Raw genomic sequence first — 13667 nt, 5'->3', positions numbered from 1 at the left:
TCCTCCGACCAAGAAAAGAACAGGTACCACACAACACACACACACACACAGAGGAAGACGGAAAACAAATGTGTGTGTGTGTGGGGGGGGGGGGAGCACTGGTGTGCATCAGGTCGTCTGTGTGTGTGTGTGCGCGCACAAGAGGCAGGGGTGCAACGGCCCCTTCTCAGGTCCGTCGCAGCAGGGCTGCGCTCTCTCACTCTCTCTCTGAGTCCAGGTTGGCCCTTCTCTTTTCCCTTTTCGTTTCGCTGCCCTCTTAGGTGCTGCTCAAAGAACGCACAGGACGGAGAAGACGACCAGCAGCACCATCAGGACACGTGTCCACCACGCGCGGCGCTCTGCTTCCGTCTGCAGCTTCAGCTGCATCTCCTTCTGCCTGCGTTCCTTTGCCTTGGGGTGCGCGTCGTCAGCGAGGTGCTGTGCCCGGCTTGCCAGGTTCTCTGCAGATGCGGCGCCCCAGTTCACCTGGGGAAAGTTCTCCGTCAAGAAGTTCACGACAGGGTCGATCACCGGCTGCGCGGTGCGCACGAGCCACACGAGTCCGTACACACATCCCGAGAAAAGCAGCCGTGGAATGTGCAGGACGTGCTCCTCGATGTTCTTGAGTCCCTCGCGAGCCGGGGGGTTCACCCAGGCACGGAACATAAGGTATCCCTGCACGATGAGCGACACAAACACAGCCCAGAGGTAAAAGTAGAGGCACTTGTACATGATGGTCGCAAGACGGCTGACACGCAGCTGGCTGGTGTAGAAGCGCGGCTGTGAGCACTTGATAGCGAGCATGTCGCGGAACTGCTGGTCGTTGTCGTAGGTCGCCACGTGCTCCTGCGGGATCTCCACGTTGACGGCCTGGCCACTCTTCGCAGTTTGCGCGGCCATCGTTGTTGCCTCTGCAGCTGCGTCACTGTCAGCCTTGGCCTTTGCCGCGGCCGCCATCGCCTCCGCCTGCTTCTTCTGCCAGCGGCGACGCTCCTGGGCTACGAAGGCCTGCAGCTTGCGGCTTGCCTTGTAGTGCAGCGGGTAGCCATCCTCAAGGACGTTCACACCGCTCATGTCCGAGCTGAGAAAGGCCGAGTTTGCACTACCCGGCGCACCTAGCGTGACGGCCGTCCATCCACCAAAGCCTTGCTTGCGGTGGGACGGAAAGAAGATGACGTTGCCAGCGAAGTCAAGGCCGAGAAACCGCGGCAGAATGCGGTACCGCGTGAGGCTCCAGAAGTGGCCTTCGACCATCGACTGCATGTCCTGCTTCCTCGAGAAGAGGCCGCGCAGCAACGGCGTCGTCCGCGTGTACATCTTCTGTTCGCCTGTGCCTTTCGAGGAGTTGCGCGCACACGCTCTCTCTCTCTACTGCACCAGAAGATGCTGCTATCAACTGCGCCTGTGCGCGTGCGTGCGCCTCGATCCGCACCACCGCAGAAAGTCAGCGGTGACCATAAAACGATAGAGAAGGCACGGAGCGACGATGCCAAGGGAGGATGAGCGCCTGATGAGAGCACCAAGAAATAGAGAAGAGATGTGTGTATGTGTGTGACCCCTGTGTCTCTTGCTCTATCCCTTGCTCCCTCTTTCCGTATGTGTGAGTGGGTATGTGTGTAGGTGAGCAGACACGGAGGAGGCGTGGCAGACGCAGCGAGAACCAACAGACGAAAGACTCAAGAACAATGCACACGCACACGGGAGAAGGGGATGAAAACAAACTGAAGCGCACGGAAAAGAGGCGAGAAAGGGGGCGCAGGCTAACAGGTTGCATCTAAGAAAGGGAGAGATGCAGAGAGCGAGAAAAAAATTAATGGCCCAGTTACTACGAGTTGCGGAGAAGAACGAGTGCATGGCAACGCCAGAGAGTAAAGGCGGTGGTGGCGAGGTTAGGCTCGAGCGCTGTGGCAATGATTCGTGCGCCTTGCATCATCTGCCCTGGTACCACTGCTGAGCCACATTGCGGGACAGGAACACGTCTCGTTTCGTTCTCAGTGAAGAGGTAGCGTGTAGTGGCACTGACAGTGGCAAGGCGGAGCCGCTACACGTAACGCGTTCTCTCACGGAGGGCTCTCACGTGAGGATACGCTTGCACCTGCACTCCGGCTGCTCGCCATGGCGCACTGGTAGCACGCAGAGCCCCACAAAGTTGCACCTCCTCTTCACCCGTTGACTCGACTCGCACTCGCTGCCGCTCTCTTTCTCTCTCTGCATCGGTGCTTCCCTTTCGTTTCCGTGCGCATGCGGATGCTGAGCGTGTGTGGTGCGTGTTGAACAACAGCTACACACGGCAGAAGGAGAACCTCATTTCTCTTAGAACGAGAGTGAAGTCGGTAGAGACCAACAGCATGCACCTCATTACGATCGTCGGCACCACCGCCGCCACGGCTGCCAACAGGATTAGCCGAAGCGCAAGAAAGGAGTCCAACCAGAAAAGAAGGGAGGAGGGGGGGGGGCGGAGAGACAAGCAGAGAGGGTGAGCCGCATAAACACTCACTCACATGTAGCACAGAAGGTACCTGCCAGCACTCAACAGGCAGGCATCTGTACCGCTCATCTACTGCCTCTATCGACACACACACACACACACACACACACACATACTCACTCACTGACAACGTTCTTCATCCAGCACAGCCCCACCACGACTTTTCCACACTCGCACACATACGCGTATGTGCATACATATACCCCCCATATATATGAACCTCTGCACAGCGCGGATGCCAACACATCACGAACAGATACACCGGCACCCACATTCTGAGGAGGAGCAGATAGAGGGGGGCGCCGCGCTCGGTATTCCCGTTCTGCCATTGTATCACACTTCACCTATACGTTTATGGATTTCGTGCCTTATACGACCGCATCATCTTAATCTGTTATTTGGTCACTGGTACGCACACATGCGGGGGGGGGAGAGGGAAAAGGAGGGGAGCTCGCTGGCTGCTTTCGTCCCGGACACGGTCCAAGATCAGCTAATTGACTCTGCTCATCTCTCTCTCTCTCTCGCCCTCCCCCTCCTTAGTCAGTGCGCACCTTCTTGGCTTTTCGACGCTCTGAGCGATCCGCATCGTCCTCATGCCGGTTCAGCAGCTCCTGCATGTCCTCGCCCATTTCATCGTCCTCGTCCTCGTCATCGAGTGCGTCAGACGCCTGCGTCTTGTCATCGTCACTGCTCTCTTGCGCCTCGTCATCGTCATCGTCGTCTTCAGCATCACTCTCTTCATCGCCGCCATCCAGGGAGTCCGAGCCAACGTCGTCATCGCTGCCCGAAGAGAACTCAGCCTCGCTGCTGTCAAGGGCCGCGTCGTCGTCCTTGTCTTGGTCGTCGTCACTCTCTTCATCCCCAGCGTCGGCCAGCATTTCGTCCGCGACGACGGCTTCCCTGCGGGTTTTCTTGCTCTTGCCACGAGCGGCAGTCGCACTCTCCGCCTCCTCCCCACTGCAGTCCTCACCTTCTTCGTCCGCTTCGCTGTCGAAGGAGACGTCGCTCGGCATATTCGCGTCGCTCGCATCGTCAGCAAGGTCCATCGCCTCCAGCGCGTCCAGGTCCATCTCGCCGTCTTTGCCCGCCATCTCGGCCATCATGATCTGGTCCATGACACCAAGGCCGCCGCGCTTCATGCCGCTGTTGTCGTCGAGGATGCTGTGTGCAGCCTTGGTGCTCCGCAGCTGCTCCCGCGCCAGCGCGCGGGCACGCTTCTGCAACGCCACGCCCTTGCTCTCGCGCTGCCGCCGCTTCTTCTCTATCTCGAGCTTGCTGCGGACGCGCACCACCCGATGGCCAGACCGCGAGCGCGACTCCTTGAACATTACAGGGAAGAGGATGTCGTCATCGACGACGCTGCTCCGCCCGGTGAGGTGCAGGCGTCGCTTGCTGGAGTCGCTGCTAGTGGTGAGGCCGCCGTTGACGGCTGGCACTGGACGCCCCATCTCCACATTGGAGGATAGCGACTTCCGGGGAATGTTCAGGAACTCATTCTTCTGTGAAGGCCGGACAGACTTGAAGATCGACAGTCGCCCATACAGGACAGCCAGCTTGTCGTATTGGCTGCACAAGCTTTCGTAGTGGTGCAGGATGGGGGCTAGGAAGTCCTTGGGAGGAGAGGCCACCATCGGGGGTGTCGCCTCGCTCGCACGACCGGCTGCCTCCCGCGCGTCCCAATCGCGCTGCACCGCCAGCAGCTCGCTGCCGCGGTAGTGCACAATGGCGTCGATCCACTCGAGAAGAGAAGAGCGAATCGAGAAGGCTGCCACGCCCCCTCGCAGCGCGGCACCGCTGCCCTTGCCACCATAGGCGTCTGCTGACTGCGCCGCTGCGTCGGCCGTCGCGCTGCCGCTCACGGTGCCGGCGGCGTGACCGTCCTGCTCAGCCGTAGTATACGCGGTCGTTGACTCTGCACCGTCACCCGCGCCGAACTGCGACGCTGCCGTGACCTTCTCGACCGCCTTACTGCACAGCCCCAAGCGCTCCGAGATGACATGCAGCAGCTGCAGGCAGTACGGAAGCTGCAGGGAAAGCACCGTCGCCCGCATGCCCTCGGCGGACCGAGCAGACATGCTTAACAGGTCCATCACAGCCGACGTGTCATTCGCGTGCAGCGCCTGATACAGAGGCACGGTAGCGAGGCCGAGGGCGTGGTGTGAGATGACACTGCGACCGGCCTTGGTGTCGCCTCCCTGGCGCTGCTCGAGGGCATCGTCGGTGCCGCTTGCTCCCTCGGCGGCTGCTGCACTGCCGGTGGCGAGTTGCCTCCGCCGCAGCGCGGCGGCCGCCTCTTCACGGGCCACCTGCTGCAGCCGCTGCTCGAGTGTGTGCTGCTTCACTGGCAGGTCCTGAATGGACTTGGCGTGGTATAGCTGCGGTGCCTTGAACGCGTCCGTCATGTACTGGCTCGCCTTTGCGGCAACCTGCTGCTGGTGCGCTGCCCAGACGGTGTCCATCACGACGAAGGCGCTCGTAGCCGCGTCGGTGGTGTGCTGGAGAAGGTACTCCGCGTCGCGCTGGTCTGCCAGCAGCGAGGCGTGCGTCGCGTTCAGCGGCAGCTCCACGACGGTGGCGACGCTCGCATTCGTGCCGGCCACGCCGAGGGCGAGGGTGGCGAGGGCCGTGCGTCGCGCGTCGACAGCATTCGCTTTCGCCGCCCTCGCCTTCGTGCGGGCTCCGACGGTCGCGTCCGTGGTGGCTGCCAACTCCGGCGGCGCTGCGGCAGCTGCGGACGAGGCCTCCTCCACGGCGTCGCCAACGTTCTTGGTTTCAAACAGGGGCAGAGCGAAGCGACCGCGCAACAGGGTCATCTCCAGCGAACGCAGCGGGCTGTCTGATGCGGCGGCGTGGCTGGGTGCTCCAGACGCCGGCCGCAGCGCACCGAAGAGGAGCCGACCAGCTGCCACCGCAGACACGAGCACCACATCCGGCTTCAGCGGCACCGGCTCCACAACTGGCGGCAGCAGAGCGTCACCGAGGCTCCAGAGAAGCACCGAACCGGTCAGGGTCGTCACCATGACGTAGTTGCCCTTACGGCTGCCGTTGGCCGTATCTGGCAGCACGGATACGTTGAGGATGCGCTGTCCGCACAGAAGCGTTCGACGGCACCGCGCCACCACTGCCGACGACGATGCAGCGACGCTGTCAAGACCGGTGGTGAGGAGTGAGGCAGCGGCAGAGGAGGGCGGCGGCGTGTACCGCACGTCCCAGACGCGCACAACACCATCCTGCGCACTGGCCGTGATGGCCGGCAGAGAGACGGGCGTGCCTGACACACCACCGCCACCAGCAGGCTGAGCTGACGGGGCCACGCTGCTCACCCATGCAAACTCGGCACTCGTTCCCTGCGATGGAAATGTCAGCAGCTTCGTGGCGTGCACCTGCCGCGCGACTGCCGTGTTGGCGGTAGCCGAGCCAGCCATGGCACCGCTGCAGCTGCTCTTGCTCGCCAGCGCACGCATCTCGTACAGCGCGTTTGTGGGCCCCGAGACGAGTACGCGAAAGACGCGATGCGAGCCGGTGGCGCTTGATGCTGTGCGGGCCGCCGTCATTGCTGCAGTGTCCATAGCAGTGAGTGTGGTGACCGCGATCGAGCTCGCATCGGGCTGCACGCACAGACGAAGACACGGCCCTGAGGTTGCGTTCTGAACGTGCACCACGTACAGGATGTGGTTGGCAGCCAAGCAGAACGCGTACTCGCCACACATCTGCAGCGAGATGATTGGCTGCTGCGTCTCTGACACCTGCACATGGGCGAGCTGAACGTCGCGGCGAACATCGTGCAGGATCACCGTACCGTCGCTGAGGCCGACGGCGGCATAATATGTGGCGACCTTGTTGTCGAGAAGCGCCTCGCTGCGGTGATCGGCAAGCGAGCTTCCCTTCCCGCTTGACGCTGGCGCTTCGTTCTCCTCCGCTTGGCGAATCGCGACAGACGTCAGTGTCAGCGCAGCGAGCGAGACTGTGCGCCGGCGCAGCGGCAACTCCACAACAGCGGCCAGGGATGAGGTCGTCGTGTCGAAGATGCGTGCGGCGGGGAAGTCGGTGCCGACCATGAAGTAATGACCAGCGAAGTCACACTTCAGAAGGAGCGACTTTTCCGTCATGATACGGGTTGTGCGTGTGTGCTGTGCTGGCAAGTGAGAGGCAGAGCGGGGGGGGGGGACGAGGAGTGTGTGTGAGTGTGCGTGGAGCGGCTAGAGACACGTATGCGTGAGCACGTCCCTCTGCAGCGCTAGCTGATGGAAGCAAAGAAAACGTGAAAGGCGAAGAAAGAGGGATTCGAGGATCGGGGGCGCGGGCGGAGGGGGGGGGTAGGGACAACAAGAGAGGAACATCAGAACAGAAGTCTCTCCACTCCTGTTTGGGCATGAGCATGTACACAAGCACAGTTCACGTGATGGAGAGATGAGACGGCCCCTCGGCTGCTGTTGTTGTGCATCAACGCGCAGAAGTGCCTTCCCACCTCGGTGGAGAGCATACATGGTCATGTGCGCGCACAGACTGTTTTCCAATCTGCTTTGGTGGTGCCGGTTCTTTGGTTACACGGTTACGCGATTCGCGCTGCTGCATCAAGCACGCTCCGACGTTAGCAGTGGTGCGCACACCCACATCCAAACCCCCTAAACCACCCGCAAACACTGCCCACCCGACTCCAGCCTCAATTCCCTCTTTTCGTCCATCCGTGCGTCGATGACTATCGGCTTCACCACCCGCCGAGCGCAGATCCTCACAGCCCCTCCCCCACCTCTCGCTCCCCGTCGCATGTACTTCGTGTTGATCAAACAGAGGTGCATCCGCCTCCGTGAAGGGGGGAGGGGTGGGGAGAGAGAGAGAATGAGTCGATGGAACGCCGACCCGGCGCAGCAAGCCACCACCTCACAGTAGGAGGCCAAACTCACGCAACAGCACGACCGACGGGTTGCTGAAGCTCATGTCATACCAGTAGTTCACCGCGGCGGTCAGGGGGAGTGGCGGTGGCGAGGCGGACGCTGCCGCGTTGGCAGACTCGCTGTGCCGCTTACGCGCGTGCAGGTCGGTGCTATCGGGGTATTGGGCAACACGATGAAGCCACATCGCGGGCAGGTAAAGCGTTTCGCCGGGGTGTACGTAGATGACTAAGGGGTGTAGCGGCTTGCGGCCGGCTTCTTCGCGCGCGGCAGCCACGTCTTCACCGTTGCTCTCCCTCTTCGCCTCGGCGCTTGACAAGGACGGCGATGGCGACGTGCTAACGCGAAGTTTCTCTAGCAGTCGGCCCTCCAGCTCAGCACGTGCAGCGCCCTCCGCGTCCACCTCCACGTCTGCGCCGGCGAGGTCGAAGTCCATCCACGGCACCACAGTGCCATCCTTCACGGGGTATTGCTTGAACTGAAGCGACCAGCTCTCGGCGCGGTCGTCCTCAGGGTCGATCAGGCTCGCCGCCTCATCGATAGCGAATGCAGCGGCGGGAATCTCCGGCTTCGGCACGAAGGGGCCCTCCCACGGCGGAATCAGCACGAATTCCTTCACGCCACGCACCACCGAGTACAGGTTCTCGACCCAGTCCTGATGCATCGATGACACCGACGCGGGGATGCCGAACCACACGTTGGCCGCCTCCACTGCCTCCTTGCTGAAGACACGGCAGCCAAAGCGCTCCACGTTCGGGAGCAGGTCAACGTGCAGGTGCGTGTACTCCGTGTTCAGGCAGTTGTTCTGCAGCTGCGCGTAGGCGATAGCGGGCGTGCGCTGCTTGTCCGCGTAGGTGCGCATGTCAATGCCGATGGGGTGCGGCGGCGAGCGCATGGGACTGCACAGCAGAAGGCCGTACAGCTGCGGCAAGGTCACGCGCAGCTCCGCGGCGCACATGAAAATTTTTTCTTCCCGAATCGCGCCGCCCCCGTCTGTATCTGCGACGTGGGTGGGTGGAGAGAGGAGCACTGCCTGCTTGCAGGCCTCATCGCCGGCGTACACGCGGGCCGCCTCCTCGGCTGGCACGGCGGCAGTCGCGTACGTGACGCGGGTGACGGAGTCAGCGCGCCCGTTTGGCGTCAGAGCCACCGTGACAGTTTTGGGCCGCATCACTGCTTCCCCCATCGACTTCGTCGCACCTGCGTGCTTGCAGACCGGCTCGTTGGTGCCGGTGTCCTCGTCATCCTCTTTCGCGTCCTCGTCCTCATCTTGCTCTTCTTCAGAGTCAGACTTCTTCGCCTCCAGTGGCAGAGTGTGGTCGAGGTCAAACACGTAGCGATCATCTCGCCACTTGTGCAGCGCTGGCCACGCCTCCAGCGCGTCGAGGATGACGCACGGGCGAGAATGGAAGACAAACTTGTGCATAAACTCCTGCTCCGTCACAACCGGCACGTCGTGATGCGCCGCTGCCTCGTGCAGGGAACTTTGCTCGTTGTGGGTGCGACGGCGGGCAGTGTCAATCCGACCGTGTGGGCCACGCAGGCTGCTCTCCTGAAGCAGGGTCTCGAGGTCCTTGCCATCTGGGCGCGCGCGCTGACGCTCGTAATCCTCCTGTGTGCATCCTTCACTCAGCCCTACAACGCGAACGCGCGGAATGCCAAACTGCCGAAGAGCGGCGGCGCTGCTCGCAAAAGCCTCCAGCAGCGTCACTGGACGGCCACACGAAGTTGCCGAGGAGACGGTGCTAGTCCGCATGATGGATAACAGGGGCAAAGCGCGGACGCGGGGGTGGGGTGGGAACCGAGTGTTGGGCGCCTAAAATGTGGAGGCGCGGGAGAGGCTGTTGCGCGAAAATCGCGATGGGAAGGCGAGAGCGGATAGAGAGAGAGAGAGAGAGAGCTGCCGATGATGTCCCTGCATGCATCGGCGTGCGCTTGGGTGTGCCACAGCCTCCGAGTGCACAGAGGCGCATGCAGATCAACACGCACACAAACACACACATGCACATGCACGCACGCGAAGGCACAGGACCCACCAGGAGGACAAAGTGAAATGGCCCACAAAGAGCATCCCATCGGTACATCCTACGTGGAGGGAAAACGGGGGTGGGAGAAGCTGTTGCCGATCACCTCCCGCTGCCACCATCACTCGTCTCATCGCCGCCCCTGTCTCTTCCGCGAGGCATTTTTTTTGTCCTGTGTTGCACGACTGCAGCCGGGTGGATGGGGAGCACACGAGTGCGCATGAAGAGCGCAGACGGACACGAGTACACACAGGAAGAGAAGGAGCAGAAAAGGAAGGAAAGGGAAGACACACACACACACACACACACACACACACACACGCAAGCACCCATCCCCTCCCCCTCCCCCAAAGGTGAGCCGGTCGACCGGACATCACAAGGTGGCATACGGTACCACCTGCGACGTCAGCAGCTCCCCTTCTTCGGCAAACAGCACAATGCTCGCAAAGGCGCCCTCGCACGTCGCGCAGTTCAACACGATTGGCGGCCGCCTCGGCGAAGACGCCGTCGAAGCGGCGCCGGTGTACGGGTGCGACGCGCCAGTCCCAGCGTGCGGTGCTGATGGCCATACCTGAATGCACTGCGGGAGCTCGGTGAGCGGGGTGCCCCAGACACCACCCCCGGCGAGTGGTCGCTGCCCGCCAAATGGGGAGGTCGGAAAGGTGAGCGGTGCCCCAGAGCTCTTCAATCTCCGTGATGCAGTGGCGCGCGAGAAGAGCGAGCGGCTCGCGGGGTTAGTGCCTCTAGACGGAACACTTGCGCTGGGTTCGTCCTCATCCGTACCAGGAAGCCCGGCAGTCTTTGCGCTCTCAGACGGCAGAGTCGCTGACGCTGCGGCCGGCGGGCGAGATCCCACGAGCGAAGTCAAGCGCTGGAAAAAACGCTGCCTTCCGCGGCTGCTGTTGCCTTCAATGGTGGCGGTGACGGCCCCGAGGCTGCTAGCGCCATGGGAGGCGCTCACGGATGTAGGCGCGGCAGTGGACACAGTCGCAGTTGAGGTGGTCGCTGCACCAGGCATATCTCGGCGCTGGGCACAGATCCAGCGCGGCATGAACGTCGGGTCGGCGGAAGGCAGTCGACCAGAGCAAGAGGACCATGCCTGACGCGTGTAGGCTTCCAGCCGACTCGACAGCGCCTGAGGGAGGTACCCCTTCACGATGGAGAGACGAGAGTAGCGGTTCTGCTCGGCCGCCACGCGGTCGCGGCACACGTTCTTTGCCTCTTGCTCTGTCTCGCGTGCGCTGGTCGAGAAGATGCTGATGATATCTGCGCCGTGGACGCACAGTAGGTAGGCGCCGTTGCCGACAAACTGCAGATGATGCACGGCCGCCAGTCCTGTCGCAGAGGATGCGACAGCCGCGGCTGCCTCCGTGGCCCAGGAGGTCATTGTGCCCGTGTGCGAGGCTGATGACGGAGGTGAGGAGGCGGCGATAAACAGCCCGCTGGCCGACGCCGGCGTCGCGGTGCCGTGCGACCTCGCCGTATCTCCAGCCAAGGACGCGTTAGCCAGAAGTATTGCACCGGTAGACGACGCCGCCTCTGCACCGCCACTACAGGCTCTGCCGGAAGTTCCCGCCAGCGCTGCGTGGCCGCGTGCAATGTATCGCGAGACCCCTGGGAGAGACGCCATGACGACTTGAGGCGCGGCCAGGCGTACGCCAACGCGAAACTCGCGCAGGAGAACAAAAGCCGCTGCTCCAGCGGAGTCGGCGGAGGGGGAGGAAGGGTAGTCCTTGTACGGCGACGCCATCTCGTGCTGCGACCCCTGAAGCATCCAAAGAGTGATGCGAGTGGCATACTCGCTCGACGCGGCGACAAGGGTCACGAGCCCACCACTGCTCAAGCCGCCTACCTGGTCGCCTGCGCCAGCCTGTGTGTCTCGCGACAGCAGCCGCGCAATCGACGAGGGCCAGCCAACGTACAGGGCGAGATTGTAGAGCGGGTTACGGTGCGCAGTTCCTTGAGTGGCGATGTGGTGCAGGAAAGAGGTGGTTCGGCCGGTCGTCACGGCGGTGCTGCCGGTGAGGAGATGTGCTTGGGCCTCCGCTGCACGCTCTGTGTCAGGCGCGCTTGCCGAGCTGCTCATGCCTGCGTTGCGGACTGGGTCTGTGTAGCGCACCTCCGACCCAGAGACGTACCGGTGCAGCGCAAATCCCTTGCCTTCTTCTCCCGCCGGCAGCAGCACTAGACTTCGTGCGTAGTCCACCACCACCGGGATCACGGGCAGCGAGACGGCAGCTGTCCGTGTGCCACGGTCTCCAATCTGACCGCCGGGCCTGCTGGCTAAGGATGCGAACGAGGTCACACGGAGGCCGCCCTCGGCTGCGTCGGCTGCGGTGGCCGCACTTGCTGAGCTGGGCGACGTGCCGAAGTCGGGTAGCTTTTCCCACACGCGCACTGGGGCGTTGGCGCCGTCAGCGGTGGCCGCCACAAAGGCATAGCGACTTGCCACAGCGGCAGACAAGGGCAGTGACTGCCGCAGACATGTCCACTCCCGTTCTATCGGGTTGGTATACATCCGTAGTTCTGCCGTGGTGACGACAAAGAGCAGCCGCGCGTCGAGGAAGAGGCGCACCACCGGGTCTGGCATCAGAAGGTGGTGCTGGAGCTCGCCGTCACGGATGAACTGCACGCATTGCGGAGTTCCCATCGGCGTTGGCCCGCCGCCGACCAACGCCATCCACGTCTGCTCGTAGAGAAACGCCATCACGGCCACGCCGCCACCCTCGAACCCGACATAGTCGTCCTCGCTCTCCCCTGCGGCGTCGGATGCCCGGCGGCCCGCAGCGACAGACGACGACGAGGCTGCGGAAGAGGACGCAAAGCTATCCTTCCGCTGCACGACAACACGACCGGCGACGCCGGCGTCGCTGATGGAGGGGTCGACGTCGATGTCCTCATCCTTGCTCCGCTCCAGCACCGCAGTTGGCTCCTGCGTGAGACGCATGCACTGCGACGGGTGCGTCTCACTCATCATGACAGGCGCCTCCGCAGGTGCACCGTCGCCGCCAGTAGCATGACCGGCCTCCATGGCAGTGCCCGAGGCTGCTGCTACCGCTGCTGGGGAAGGTGCAGTGTGGATCGTAGCTGCCTCGCCTTGCTGCGGATGCAGTGATTCGATGTCCGCCGCCGATTTATCCTTGCGCGAGCTCAGGCTCTGGCGGTTGCGCTTCATCTGTGCAAAGGCACGACCGGCGGTGGTCAAAAAAGAGCCGAGGTCATTCTCGAGGTCCATGGGGAGGCCCCGGTCGTACTCAGAGCTGTCACTGTCCTCCTCGCTGAGTACTTCGTCAGGGAGCAAGGGCGCCGTAGCTCCTGAAGCAGCGGCGTGTCCAGGCGCGTGCAAGCGGTCGGCGGTGCCGTCTGGCGTCACCTTGGGTGGCGCGCGAGAAGGTGCTTCCGTTGCCGTCGACTGCGATGGCGAGGAACAAGCAGCCTTGGCGGCTGTCTGCTGCTGCTGCTGCTGCCGCATGCGCTCGCGGATGTGAGAAAAAGTTAGAAGATCGACGTTGTACTGCGGGTCGAGGAGGAGCTGGTTCTGAGCAGGGAGTGAGCGCACGTCGTCTGCCGCGTTTGCAGCAACGCCGTGCACCGGCGTCACCGACCGCTTCTTTTCCTGTGCCATCCACGGCGACACGGTTGACATCGCTGCCGCTGCTTGAGTGCCGCTGCCGCCGTGTGCCTCAGCCGCGACCGGCGCGTCAACGACGCGAAACACAAGGAAGCCGCGCGTGTGTCCGACGCCGATGCGCGTCCCGGTTTGGTTCAGCGTTAGACACAGCGGCGTGAGAATGGCGTGGCGGCTTGCCGTGTTCACGGGATCACGAGGGGTACTTTTTTCGTTCCCCTCTTCCGCTCCTGCAGCCACACTCCTCGCGGTGCCACTGGACGACGTGAATGCAGAACGCAACGGCGGTACGCCCTGCACTTCGCCATCAGACGAGAGCACCTCCCAGTCGGAGTCGGACATGGTTTTCACGGAGATCGACGCTTCGCTTACGCACCTGCGTGCGTGTGTGTGTATCCGTCTGTGTGCTTGCAGGCACCTTTGGAGACGAGCGATGACTCTCTCACTTCTTTACCAAGCCTGTATATGCGCGCGACGACGGGCGGAATAATGAGCGCACACACACCAGCCAGCTAACGCACAGGAACTAGCAGCCCACAACCACAATAAACAGAGAGAATGATAAGACCACCAAAACAGCAGTAGCAGCACTAGCAGCAGGTTTTCGGCAGAGGAACAATATGGGGAAGGAAAGCTGGGGCCGATGGGTAAAGTGG

General features: G+C 62.4%; 4 protein-coding genes across 4 annotated transcripts; all 4 read right to left on the bottom strand.

Moving 5' to 3' along the window:
* Positions 1 to 267: 267 nt before the first annotated feature.
* LMJF_26_1310 (conserved hypothetical protein) lies at positions 268 to 1296 on the bottom strand (the record flags this gene model as incomplete). The annotated part of the gene is made up of 1 exon (XM_001684083.1): positions 268 to 1296. One exon carries the CDS (start codon positions 1294 to 1296, stop codon positions 268 to 270), a length of 1029 nt encoding a protein of 342 aa, XP_001684135.1.
* Positions 1297 to 3003: 1707 nt separating this feature from the next.
* On the bottom strand, positions 3004 to 6576 carry LMJF_26_1300 (conserved hypothetical protein; the record flags this gene model as incomplete). Its single annotated transcript, XM_001684082.1, has 1 exon — positions 3004 to 6576. The coding sequence occupies one exon, from the start codon at positions 6574 to 6576 to the stop codon at positions 3004 to 3006; it is 3573 nt and encodes a 1190-aa protein (XP_001684134.1).
* A 772-nt stretch (positions 6577 to 7348) lies between these two features.
* LMJF_26_1290 (conserved hypothetical protein) lies at positions 7349 to 9115 on the bottom strand (the record flags this gene model as incomplete). Its single annotated transcript, XM_001684081.1, has 1 exon — positions 7349 to 9115. The coding sequence occupies one exon, from the start codon at positions 9113 to 9115 to the stop codon at positions 7349 to 7351; it is 1767 nt and encodes a 588-aa protein (XP_001684133.1).
* A 641-nt stretch (positions 9116 to 9756) lies between these two features.
* Positions 9757 to 13029, bottom strand: LMJF_26_1280 (conserved hypothetical protein; the record flags this gene model as incomplete). Its single annotated transcript, XM_001684080.1, has 1 exon — positions 9757 to 13029. The coding sequence occupies one exon, from the start codon at positions 13027 to 13029 to the stop codon at positions 9757 to 9759; it is 3273 nt and encodes a 1090-aa protein (XP_001684132.1).
* Positions 13030 to 13667: the final 638 nt, after the last annotated feature.

Source organism: Leishmania major, chromosome 26, assembly GCF_000002725.2.
Source record: "Leishmania major strain Friedlin complete genome, chromosome 26".
NCBI classification, from domain to species: Eukaryota; Euglenozoa; class Kinetoplastea; order Trypanosomatida; family Trypanosomatidae; genus Leishmania; species Leishmania major.
This window is presented reverse-complemented; position numbering and strand designations above follow the sequence as displayed.